Source organism: Acyrthosiphon pisum, chromosome A1 (genome assembly GCF_005508785.2).
Source record: "Acyrthosiphon pisum isolate AL4f chromosome A1, pea_aphid_22Mar2018_4r6ur, whole genome shotgun sequence".
NCBI classification, from domain to species: Eukaryota; Metazoa; Arthropoda; class Insecta; order Hemiptera; family Aphididae; genus Acyrthosiphon; species Acyrthosiphon pisum.
This window is the reverse complement of record NC_042494.1, coordinates 85,610,292-85,623,633: the sequence shown is the minus strand read 5'-3', so window position 1 is coordinate 85,623,633 and position 13,342 is coordinate 85,610,292. Positions and strand designations below refer to the sequence as shown.

The 13,342-nt window shown below is 29.2% G+C and overlaps 1 protein-coding gene across 7 annotated transcripts; it reads right to left on the bottom strand.

The window, feature by feature from the left end:
• Positions 1-1,199: 1,199 nt before the first annotated feature.
• On the bottom strand, positions 1,200-13,141 carry LOC100167983 (PAN2-PAN3 deadenylation complex subunit PAN3). 7 transcript variants are annotated; one of them, XM_029487656.1, is made up of 14 exons: positions 12,857-13,141; positions 12,516-12,780; positions 12,084-12,185; positions 10,427-10,528; positions 9,096-9,227; positions 8,793-9,006; positions 8,572-8,718; positions 7,677-7,793; positions 7,431-7,596; positions 2,766-2,991; positions 2,558-2,697; positions 2,297-2,485; positions 2,068-2,230; positions 1,838-2,000 (listed from the first exon to the last, which is right to left on the bottom strand). In XM_029487656.1, exons 3-14 carry the CDS (start codon positions 12,162-12,164, stop codon positions 1,869-1,871), a joined length of 1,809 nt encoding a protein of 602 aa, XP_029343516.1. In that variant the 5' UTR covers positions 12,165-12,185; positions 12,516-12,780; positions 12,857-13,141; the 3' UTR covers positions 1,838-1,868. The 7 variants fall into 7 exon arrangements, with proteins under 7 accessions (XP_016659611.1, XP_029343516.1, XP_029343517.1 ...); XM_016804122.2 differs by having other exon boundaries at positions 1,200-2,000; positions 12,516-13,141; XM_029487657.1 differs by lacking the exon at positions 12,516-12,780.
• Between the last annotated feature and the right edge of the window lie 201 nt (positions 13,142-13,342).

Genomic DNA, 13,342 nt, shown 5'->3' with positions numbered 1-13,342 from the left:
CGGACTATAATATAAACATTTTGAGAAAATTTAAAGTATATTATACAGTTATTATTAGTTTTTGAGTGACTCTAAAAAACTTATTTTATTTTGTCAAAAACCGGTTTTGAATTAAAATGCCCGTTTTCCTTAATTTTTTATTTTGTTTTTCCTGATGCTTTTGAAAACAACTTGGAATTTTTACTTTTGACCTCCTAAAGCGGAAATTCCTAGTGTGTTCCGCGAAACCAAAGGGTTCCTTGGGACAATTGACGATTCCGCCAGATTGCCAGATGATGTGGATGTTGAGAAAATAGTTTTATATTTAACTTGGAAAAAAAAAGTACACATAAATAACAGTCACTAGTATAATATTGGTATATAATATAACATTGCAATAAAATATTCGTTTTACAGACATAGGGGTTCCACGAAAAACAAAATTTTTTCCCAAGCATGCCGTGGCCATAAAAGTTTAAGAACCGCTGACCTAAAGTACCAACAAGATCTACTTTCCCATCAGAAAATCCAATACATCATCGTAAAATCAAAACATTCAGAACCTTAAAGGCTATGAAGTATGAACTATGATCAATTATATACAAATATATATATTATTAAATATACTGTGGCGACTCTGGCTCGCCAGTCACCTCCACGAGTCTACACTTGTGCTTGTTGTTCCCGCTGCGACAGTTGGCACCACTAATCCATCGTCCATCATCCCAGGAAAATCTTAAGTTAATTAATAATATAGGTGAAATAGAAAAATACTTGAATAATTAATAATCAGTTAAAATAATTTATCTTTTATTTAACTTTTCTTAATAATATTACATGACAAAACCTTAAAAACTATTATTTTGGACATTATATTCTCAAACCTATCACAATCAAACAATTTATAAAAAAAAATATATATTAATTATAACAAATGATAGACGACATCACCATTGCTTCAATGCTATAGCTTTTGTGCGATTTACTTTTAACTTAATAGCTGCCATGTAAATTCTCAAAATTCTCAATAATATATAGAAATATTACCATACATTTAGCCATCTTTCAATATGTATCAAAATATATTTTCGTTAAAATTAACAATAAGCTATTGTTTTTAGTTTTTGGTAATAATTGATCACAACAATTTAATTTTTGGTAAACAAATAATTCATTAATAAGAAAAAAAAATATATATTAATATAAATTAGCTTTAAAAATAAAAATAATCTATAATTAACATAATATATAAAGACTATGCACACCATTTATCAAATGGTAAATTATTTGAATCATTTAGTAATGCTATAATGACTGAATATAGAGACAATGGTATAAAAGTGTTTATATAAAGTTTAATTGTTATTATTGTTTATCAATTTTAGGTAACAAAATAAATTAGAACACATATTGAAAGACAACTTAAGTCTCATTAAATATTTATCATCTTGTCCATTCCTAACACAATATTAAATGTAACAAAAAATATAACAATTGAGAGACCAAAAATTTACTAAAATTGTAATTATCAACTTCAAGCTAGCTATGATATAATGTTTTATTATTGCTCTATGTTTAAAATATATATATTCTTTGTAAATACACAGCCAAATGGAAGCAAATTGAAAAACAAACTCAAGTTAAGTTAATTTTTGCAACACTTATGATTGGAATGTTGAATTAGGAATGAAATTTGGTAAAAAAAATAATTATATAATTTAAAATAAAATTAGAAGAAAAGAAAATAAAAATGTAAAAATTAGCACTTTTAAGCATTCAACCAAGTTAATTAATCCATCATGTAATAAATTTATCTTAATTATTATAAATTAAGTACTTGGACTTATTGCTAATTATCCGAAAGTCCTACGGTAGGACTTCTAAGAAGATTATTCAGCCTTAATATGATCATCGGACGCAGCCACGGAGGCAATTTCACAATATGACTGTTCTAAACAATGTTTTAATTCTTGATAGCTAACCACTAATATGGTCTTTTCATCGCGTGAATACAAACAAATCTAAAAAAAAAAAATAATTATTTTGAAATAAGCAAATAAAACAAAAAATAATATATTTAGAATTTACAGTATCTGAAGATCCAGAATCAAGTTTATTTAAAGTTTGAACTATGTGCGACATATCCAGCCAAGGACGTCCGTCTTCAGTCACTTGATGAAATAGATAGTCCCTAAACAATTTTAACATGTATCGATCACCAGTTTCTGACCATGCTGGATCTAAATTAAACCTAAAAATAAAACATTTTTAATAAACATAAAAACAAATTAAATAAAACATTTATAATTTATATTACTCGGGTCGTTCGTTAATTGATCCAAGTTTCACAAGTAATCTAAATAAACGGCCATTTTCCATTTCTTTTGATAGCTCATTTTCCAAATTGTCGGAGTGATTCTGCGCAGCATCCAATTGCGTGTAAAATCTGGCTCCTATCATTGGCATTAACTCTGTAATATGCCGTCTTTGAGTACTCAGTAAATACCTGAGAGATCATTAAAATAGTTATCATATGAAATTTTGCTTAACTATCTTTAGCCAGATTCGTGAACCAAACCTTATTATATTACGAATATCACTACTGTATGAGCGTGCCATTAAATCAATTGAAGTAGCAAGATTATCTTGATGGACTGCTATCAGAGATCGACAAGCCAGTGCTAATAAAAGCTTACCAAAGTCTGTTAAATCTTCTTGCTAAAAATGTGAACTCATATTTTTTAAATAATATTCATAATTTAAACAAACTATGAATCTTTACTCACTTGAAAATGACCAATCATGTTTGAACTGGCCATATCATTTATTAAAATATCTGTTATAGCAACACAGTTGATTCGTAATCTTGCTCTGTTATTTACATGACCGGTCACTAAAACTCTATTTAGACAAAGACCCCGTAATGCCAATCCAGATCCATGTATTACTCGGAGTGCACTACTAAGTTGAATCGCGTAATTCCATAGTGTATTTTCAGATAATAGTCCATTACTGAAACAATAATTGTTTATAATTGTTATTAATTCAAATTATTTTATTACAAACACTCCAATTGTAGTTATTTAAAGGCAAGTCTTTAAATAGTTGTATGGAGGATATTATGCTGAAATAATTTTAATGAATTAATATTGCTAAGCCCTAGAAATTTTTTTTTAAAAGTGATTTAATTATTATAACATTTTGTTTATGCTACATTATTGATGAACTTCTATCACAAAAATTCTAGATTTAAATTTAAAATTATATATAATGTAGAAGGGGATAGTGAGTGGGTCATTGTTTAAATACATTGCTAAGTCAATTTGTAAATGATGATGTAAATAGTATGTGAGTACAAATAAAACACGCAATGACTAATAGCGCAAATCAAATTTTGGGGATGGAGAAAAAAACAACAAAAAAAGGTCTGGTTCAATAATTTGTGTAGTGATGTAATAAACAAGAGAAATGAATTAAGAAAAATAGTACTACAAAACCCCTCACAGGAAAACATTGATATTTTTGAAGAACAAAGAAGGAAAGCAAATAAAATCTTGGTGAGAGAAAAACGGTTGTATGAAAAAAAAACGATAGAGGAGATTGAAAAAAATAGATACAATGCTAGAAAATTCTTCAATGAAAGCGGAAGTATCAAAACTGGTTTTAAGCCACAGACAAGAATACTGTCAGACGAATCAGAAAACCTAATCACAGAAGAGAAGCAAATAGTGAACCATTTCAAAGACTATAACACCAACTTTTAAACCAACCAGTAGAGGGAGACACTGAAACTATCTACTATCATGACAGAACTGAAGATAGAAAAACCCAACAAGAAGAAATTAATAATCTTAAAAACAATAAAGCACCTGAGGAAAACAATATAGTGGCCGAATTTCTAAAAAAAGGTGGTACAGAAATAAGGAAAAAAATTAAGGAGATGATTGTCAACATATGGGGCACAGAAATTTTCCCAGAAGACTGAAATACAGCTGTAATATGCCCTATATTAAGAAAAGGAGACGCAACCAAAACTAAGAATTATAGTGGTATATCTCTCTTACACATGCTACAAAGTATACACATCATTATTATTAGAAAGGGTTAACTCATACGTTAATGAAATAGTCTGAGAATATCAAAATGATTTTAGAAAAAACAAATCGACAGTGGATCATAGTTTTACACTGAGGCAGATAATGGCTAAGTTCTCTATGAATTTGATAAATAGTTGCACTTTATATTTATAGACTTTGTGACCCATGCACTTTGTTGCCCATTAAAAATGCCAACTCTATATGAATAATATGTTTTATTTTATAATATAACGGTTTCCATAATTTTAAACCAATGACAACCAATAATTATTATTATTATAGCTTTGACACTCATGGCAATCATTTATAAACTAAAAATTCCATCAGAAACCTCAAAATCCCTGTTTGAGCCCAGTCCAGGGGCTGGTCCTCTCTCTTTTTAAATTAGCCTATCTTCTGCCCAGAAGTCCAATCTATCTCTGTACCAAATGATACCGTGTACTTCATTGTCCGGCAACCAATAATTATTATTATAATAGCTTCAAAACCCATGGTAATCATGGCAACCAAAGGACACACAGACAAACATTCTATATCTGCTCCTAGGGTTGGTTGCCATGGTAATATGGACACACAGCCATACATTCATCTATATATATAAAAATAAGTGTACATTTTGAATAAATTTTATAACTCAAGATACGCCAAACCGATTTTGATAAAAATTTCAGGGCATATTAAGATTGATATTTAGATGGTTTCTGTGAAATTTGTACGCTATGCGATAAGTGGTTCTGGAGTTATGGCCTCTTAAGTATACACCTGGCGACATGGCCAAAAACAACAAGTTAAGTTGCGGATTAAAATAATAATAGTGTATTGTATATTGCTTGGTTACGGTCACCTTTGTTGATTTGTATTATTATTTGTTGTCAATATATTATATACTAGCTGATCCTGTGCACTTCGTTTCCCGGCAACTAATAATTATTATTATAATAGCTTCAAAACCCATGGCAACCATTTATAAACAAAAATTTCCATATGAAATATCAAAATCCCTGTTTGAGCACCTCCTGGGGTTGGTCCTCTCCCTTTTTAAATTAGCCTATCTTCTACTTAGAGTTAAAATCTATTTATGTATATAAAAATATCTGATCCCGTTCACTTTGTTGCCCATTAAAATTGCCAACTCTATATGAATAACAGGGCCGTATTTAAAAATTTGACGCCCCCGGGCATATAATTTATGCCGCCCTCCTACCCCCCTACCCCCCAAAAAAATTAACTATATTAAACTAATATTAATATTACACTAATTACGTCATCCATGATCAAGATTATTTAATATTAAAATCTAACTTATCAATTAATAAATGAAAACTGTTTAATTGTCAAAAAAAATTAAAATCTTTTTTTAATTAACAAATTATAACATAATAAAATATAAAATTTTCTTTCGTTTAATGTAATTTTTTCCTTGCTTGATTATTAGTGAAATCTTCAATTATATTGCTATAATTAAGCTAATTATTTAATTGAGACTCAATATTTAAAATAGTTAACCAAATTCTAAAAATAGATTTTTTCGAACATTGTTATCATTATCACTATTATTTTGTCGATTGTAGTTTGTCCCATAGACTTAATATTATAAGTCTATGGTTTGTTCTGTAATAGTTTAATTGTAAGCAATTTATAATACAGCTAAATAGACATTGACAGTGGTTCATAACATTTTTCTAAAATACAAATTACAAAAATATCAAATAAAATACGATTATTTTTTTTTCATTACATTTTTAAAATTAATTTCGCTAAAATATTTTGCCGCCCCAGAGACGAGCCTACCCGTCCCCCGCCCTAAATACGGCCCTGATGAATAATATGTTTTACATATTACCATGGCAACCATTTATATACAAAACATTCCATCGGAAATTTCAAAATAATATATAATTGGTTGCCATGGTAATATGGAGATACACACGAACGGAAATCCCAAAATAATATATAAATGGTTGCTATGGTAATATGGACACACACATACATTCATTTATATATATATATATAGATTATATCTTCTAACTATATAAATGTGAAATAAAGATCTTTGTAAAGGGTCAACTCTGGAACTACTTATCAGATCTTCTTGATTTTTTTTTAAACGAAAGAGGATATCACGGTGTAGGTTATTATGAAATAAAATTTTAGGAAAATCCATCGGAAAAGTAGGAAACCTGGATGTAAAAAATACAACAGTGACGCAACAGGTTAGGTTAGGAATTTGTATTAATTGATTATATTAACCCACCATAGGTAGAATACGACAAACTTGATATAACTTTGATACTTTAGAGTTAAATCATACACTTAGGTACGTACAAACTAGGGGTCCGCGATCACCACAGGTATATTGCCTACCTGATAATATACTGCTGCGAATTGGAATTTTTATTCCGGGCAACGGAAAAGTTAAGATTAATTTTAAACACCGTACACCGAATATTAAATAACGAATTGAACAAAGTTTGAGTCATATAGAGTTGGTACATTTAACGGGCAATGAAGTGCACATATTCAGCTTGTTTATGTATATATATAGTTTGTTTCCTGCAAGAAACGCCAGAAACCTTTAAAATCAGGTCTTCGACAAGGGGATACTTTATCACCCACTCTATTTAACTAAGCATTAGAGAAAGTAATGAGAAAAGTATGGGATGGTCAAAAAATGGAATTATGTGGGGAACGCAGATGATATTGTAGTAATGGGACAAGTAAGGAAAGAAAAGCTAGTTAAGAGGACGCTACACTTGCATGTGTTGTCTCCTCTTAATAAAATAACAAAAACGTTTGATAGGAAGACCAAGGAACTGATGGGTGAATGCCATCATTGACTCTCAAGAAATTGTGGCTCAAAACATCAAAAATATAAGAGGGCTCTTTGACGACACATATGAAAGAGGGAAGTGGAGAGTTTTTATGATGGCAGTGATGGCCCTTAATGGGCCTAAAGCTGAGGAAAAGGAAGAAGGGTTTGAATTACACTCGCCACGCCACTTCACAGGATACCCCTTAAATGGTAAGCAATATAATTGAAAATAAGAGAATTATTATGTACTAAAATAGATTATTGATAATTAGTAATAACCTATAACATTTAAAAAATATATACTTTGGTAAATTTGAAAAGAAAAACTAATAATGAAAACTAAACCTTGGCCTAAAAATAAATTATCTAAATTTGAGTATAACACTTCTGATTATATCAAACTATTAAGTACTTCTTATATAAATGAATAACATGTATTTTGTATCTCTAATTTCAAATACTGAAAAATAAAAGCCAAAAATTCAATTTAACATGATATGTCTATAATATTATAATATTATGACTATTAGATAATAATTTACCTATGCTGATGTCGTAAAATTGCATTTTTAGTGTGGCTGTAAGGTCGTGGTGCATTTGGATCAGAACTAAATGGATCGTTATAACCATTCATTGTTTCATTAGAATTGAAATGTCGTGTTTGTAAAGATTCAGAATCCGGATGATAATTAAAAATAAACATTAATGCTAAAAATAATAAACAATAATTAATCCAAAACAATATCATAACATTTTTAATTTTATAAATATTAAAGGACGACGCTCACAAGTATCATTAAAAGCTTTTGTTATAAATACATCCTTTAACTGAACAATATTTGCATGATTGATTTTTTTCCAAGCTTCAATTAACGGAGCATATTTTGTAATTGTTAGTCGAAAACCTATAACATAAAAAGATTTAAATAAACCAATAAACATATATTTTTTTGATTCAGTCAATTTGTATTAAGTTGAAGCACGAGTGTGCAAAAATTGCGACATTGAGATTAAAATGAACGTATAAATAAAAAAAACTTTTGTTTATTCAACAAAAATAAAAATATTTTTAAGTTGCTTTAATGAATACTCCTAATTAAAGCTTAAACTTCTTATGTATAAAATATTACTTAAATTACTAGGGACCTATGGTCCTTCAGCTGTAGGGTACTGCAAAAGTTTGCAATACTAACAAAATCCAACAGTTCCAAAATATTGCCCTAATTAATGCGGGGCCTTTATAAATAATTACACATTACATAAAGATTTATTAATAAGAACTGTGACAGAAGAATCTGCACTCTTCTAAAAAACGTTCATAATCGTCTTCAAACACACCATAACCCACTCATAAGCAACCTCTCCACCCAAACCATACATGGCAATCCTAGGTGTAGTCTAAAAAGGAACTGGTGCCAAGACTTGTTAGAAAATTAAAAAATTAATTAATTAAAAAAAAAAAAAACATTGATAACTAGGCCACTCCCAGTCAATAGGTGGCTTGCTTCTTACTTCAAATAAATATGTACATTTTATTCTTTGCATTATTGATTGTGCTAAAAAGTATAGATTGTGTACATCCTATTGTAAAGTTTAAAAATAAGTTACTTTCTAGTAAAAATATAATTAATAAATAATAATAGTAATAAGTAAAAACTAAAAAAAAGTTCATTAAATCTTTACCATGAATTCGTTTCAAACAACATTTCTCTCCAGTCTTTGAATAAGTTGCTCGATAAGTGGATGTACTATATGACAATATTTTAGAAGAGTGTCCATATATATCTAGTGGATAAACATCATGATAATCTTCAATAGTTTCTGGTAAATCTAAAATATAAATGCCAATAAACTATTAAAAATTCATAAAGAAAAATGCCTTATTTATTGAGGATATTACAGACCTGGCCATCGGTCTGAGTCTGGTGAGGCCATTGATAAAGCATTTCTATGCAATAAATCTCTTCTTAAGTCATCTTGGGCATATAATGAAGATGTTGGTGATTCAACAGATGGCATTGGTAAGTATCCAGACGGATCATCAAAAATGTTACCATTTGGTTGGTTGCTGCCATTAGTGTCTGGAGGATAGAAATATGTTGTACCATTGACATTTTTCTATTAGGCACCAAATAATAATAAAAGTTAAAATATATTTTTAAGATATTTAAAAATTATTAGACATAATAATAAGTCATACTATCTACCTGATATGCTTGTATTGGCTGAGATTTGTCTTTAGCGTACATTGAGGGACCATCAGGATTATTTAACGAACTAACTAGATTTCTAGGTACGAAATCAACAGTTGGTATAGATGCCTGAAAATTGTCAACTGCCTATCACAACATGTGCATAATAATTGCAAACTTTTTTATTATTCTATGTGTTTAAAATAAAAATTAACATTGTGCTTTGAAAGGTTACTTATGATTACACCTAATACAATTTAAGTGTATTTTTAAGTTAATAATAATACAGTGATGTGAACAATCTACAGTGACGAGCAGTTGAATAACAAATCAAAATTCTTTTAGCCTCTGGGATTATATAAAAATTAACTAACCATATGCTGAAAATTACCACATTTATTAATGCGGATAAACTCAATACACATAAGAATTTTTAATTGATACGTATTGAAATTAAGTATGATATTATTAGGTTTTTTATTCCAAGCCAAATATTTTATTTTATGATATAGAATTGATATATTATGCTGAATTTATGATAGGTTATGGTAAAATATTATGGTATAGAATTTAAGAATTTGAGTGTGCATTGAGCCATTCATACGCATTTCTTAATCCTAGCGTAATAACTAATTAGATTTGGAAAACCAAATTAAATAATTAATATAAATTAAAACGTTTTTTAAAGTATGTTACCCCCTGATTAACTATTTATCAGTTAATGAGCATTAAAGGTGTCAGTGCCGATGAGTTTAATACAATTTACCTCACAGGAAAAACTCATGCCTTATGAAAAAAATTAGATTTTGATAATTTTTGTTTCATTTGAATGATAATATTTTAATAATAAGATATTAATCTTATTAATTGTTATGTACTGTTATTGAAAATGGAATTAATATCCGTATTAAAGATTATTATTATTATTATTATAAAGATACTTTAATATGTAGGATTCAATAGATACCAATTTTTAAGAAGTTGTAATCAACTTACATAATGCGTTTTTTTTGAGTATTTAGAAATGTAAAATTTGTTTCTGATATTATTAAAACTTAAATAATTAAAGAATATCAGTCCTCAATACAAGCGGAATAGTGTTTTCATCATTCAAATAAAAAAAAAAAAAAAATTATAAATATCTGACCGTTCTATAGAGTCATCATTTTTTAAATGCTTTGACTTTATTTGCCTGTACAGCTTTTAATATATTTTAGTTTTTACCTCTTAATAAATAACTGGCTTAGAAAGCATCAATGCTAAATATAAATGGGGTGATTAACTTAATATATTTAATATAAAATCTAGCAAAAAGATACAATATTTTTATTTAATTATTTATTTACCTTTTTCATTGATACAGATGACTGGTTTATATCTAAATTAGAATAATTTTTTGATAAAGTTGAGTACAATGATGATTGAGGTGATGCATTATTTTGACGTTTCTGTGAAAAAAATTATTAATATTAGTATTTGTTAGAATTATAATAATTTTTTTTTTTTTTTTGATCCTTAAGCCCGACTATTAGCTGTTTGTAGGGTTTGGTACAGATAATTTTTTACACGTGAGTGCTGGTATTTGGTAGAATTTTTAAGTGGGCACTCGTAGGTATCTGCCACGCCTGGGAGGAGATGGCGGCCTTTCTCTCCAGACACAGTGACTGCACAGAGAAAAGTGCCAACCATAGCCGGGATCAAACTGACGCCGGTGCGCGTTGCAAGCGACACCTTAGTCCGCTCGGCCACTCCGTCCCCCAATAATAAAATTAAAATATACAAAAATGTATTTTAGAATTAAAATTATGTACATAATTCAATAATTGTGCACCAGTTTTATTCAGTATGGTATATTGGTTAGTTACTATACTATAGTACTTCAAATATTTAATGTAACATATTATTGGTAGTTGATTCTCAATCGATCATACCAGTGGCGGCAATTAGGTGTAGCGACTGCGATTAGGTGATTTAATTGCTTTAAGACAGTCTTTTATTTAGACTGTTTAAAGGACTAAACATATGTTGTCTCAGTCATACTAACGCATAATATACCAAAAATATACATCCAGCAGTTTCAATTTTGTATTGTTGGCTTAAGAGGACGCTACACAGACATTTGTTTAGCAAATGTTACACTCTGCAGATCATGTTTAGCTCTATTTGCTTAAAAATTAGAGTGAATTATAAAATTTAAAGGTAAGATATATAGGGAGAATCTTATGGGCTTTTTATTATATGTTAATTTTAAAGAGAGTTATGTGTTAAGATATGTACAGACAATTAACAATTATAAAATACTCATAACTCGCTTTAAAATTAAAATATAATAAGAAACCTATGAGATGCCCTATATTTATAATCTTTCTTTTAAATTGTATAATAGGTAAATTCGCTCTAATTTTAAAACAGGCGGTGCTAAATATGATCTACTGAGCTTAACATTTGCTCTGCTACGTACTTGTAAGATGATGGAGACAACAAATGTCTGTGAAGCGTACTCTTAAGTATTAGAGTGGATTGACTTATTATCAAAGTCAAATGTAAGAATATTATCAGTGTTCTCTCGTTAGTTTACAATATTTTAATTTTTAAGTGAATTATGAGCTTTGTACATACTGTAAATTCACTTAAAAATTAAAATATCGTAAAAACCAACAAGGGAACACTGATAATATTCTTACATTTGAGTTTGATAATAAGTCAATCCACTCTAATATTTAAGCTAGCAATACAAAATTAAAATTGCTGGATGTACATATTGATAAATTATGCATTAAGATGTCTTCTTAAATAATATAATAATTTTAGGAATTTTAAGGGTTTTTTATTCAATACAATTAATAAATAAGCTCTATCAATCAATTTATTTCCCTTTGACCTTAGGATATTGAGGTCAAATTTGTTTGTCCCTATATAAAAGTAACAAAAGTAATACATAGGTCATAGATAATGACCCAAAAACTAAAGACAAAAAAAATTAAATTGACATATTATACATACCATATAAGTAGCAAGTTTTGATTCTTCCGGAGGACCATTTTGCAATAAATTATATTGCGTCACTAGTGCCATTGGATCCATTTTTGATCTTTGGTCTTCTAACTTTACAAAAGAAAACAAAAACAATTAATGAAACTCAACTGCTAGACAGTATCAAAAATTGAAAATCAAAACATATTTCAAACAAAAAGGAAAATATTTCAAAACGCTTCGAACGCAATGCCAATAGCTGATGCTAACTCCTAATTTTAGGCTAGGTATTGTGAGCGACCATATTTCAATGATGTATGTACAATACTGTCAATTACATTTTTTTTTAAAAACTCTCGGAACATGACAATACACACCAAAGTTTTGACGAATCTGATCGTCCGACAGTATTTTAAGGAACGGACACAATAAGAAAACCTTGAACGAACACAAATCACTCACTTGAGACGACGTTAAACGCCTGAAGTCCAAAAAGCGTCGTTTGATCGAGTAGTGTCGTTGGTTACCGAATTACAACTCTCGTTTCGAGTTCAAACACAAATGTACCTGTGCGAAGTGACTAAAAACCTAGCCGTGAAATGTTGAGTAATAGAAATGACGGTTGCCACATACGATTTCACCGCAGTTGATCATATTTACTATTTAGACGGCGGCCGAGTTATTTGTTTTGTATTATTTTAAATTCGTTTTTTTTTTTTTTTTGACGCTGTGGAAATCGTTATTATTATTACTTATTGTCCGTCACTAGTTCGTAACGCAAACGGACGAAACTGTCGAAATACCTAATGAACGCGCGTCAACTCTGCTACTGAGTACTGACCGATGACTGTCGCAGATCGCGTCTCCCAAGCCGTGTCGCCGCGGTCACTGAGTGGTTTGTTATTATTTTATCGTTCGTTCTTTCCTTCCTCCGAACACACACTTTGTACACACATAAATTATAACTAACAGAACTAAGAACTATTATAGAAGTAAGACAGGAAATTGATTTCTTTATCTATATTATTCTATTCTATAATTCTCTTCCGTGGCCGTGCCATCAGCTGCACATCAACATAGTGATTATGAATTGTGATTTATATTTTATGTTGTAGTTTTGAGAATTACATTGTTATTGTTTTCTTTGCGTTTGGAAATTATCTCATGGAAGAAAGACTTTGATAATTATCATAGAATAAAAACGCAATAATTTAAATTTTAAATAGTTTAAATATTATTGAAATTTGACATCAAAATATCAAATATTACTATATTAGTAAACATTTAAA

Bases quoted from the DNA above. Each gene is read 5' to 3' on its own strand.
- LOC100167983 (XM_016804122.2), bottom strand. From the start codon at position 12,164: ATGGATCCAATGGCACTAGTGACGCAATATAATTTATTGCAAAATGGT. The intron at 10,529-12,083 runs GTATGTATAATA...TTTTTTTCACAG, and splicing joins CAAAACTTGCTACTTATATG to AAACGTCAAAATAATGCATC. The intron at 7,597-7,676 runs GTGAGCGTCGTC...TATTATTTTTAG, and splicing joins AAAAGCTTTTAATGATACTT to CATTAATGTTTATTTTTAAT.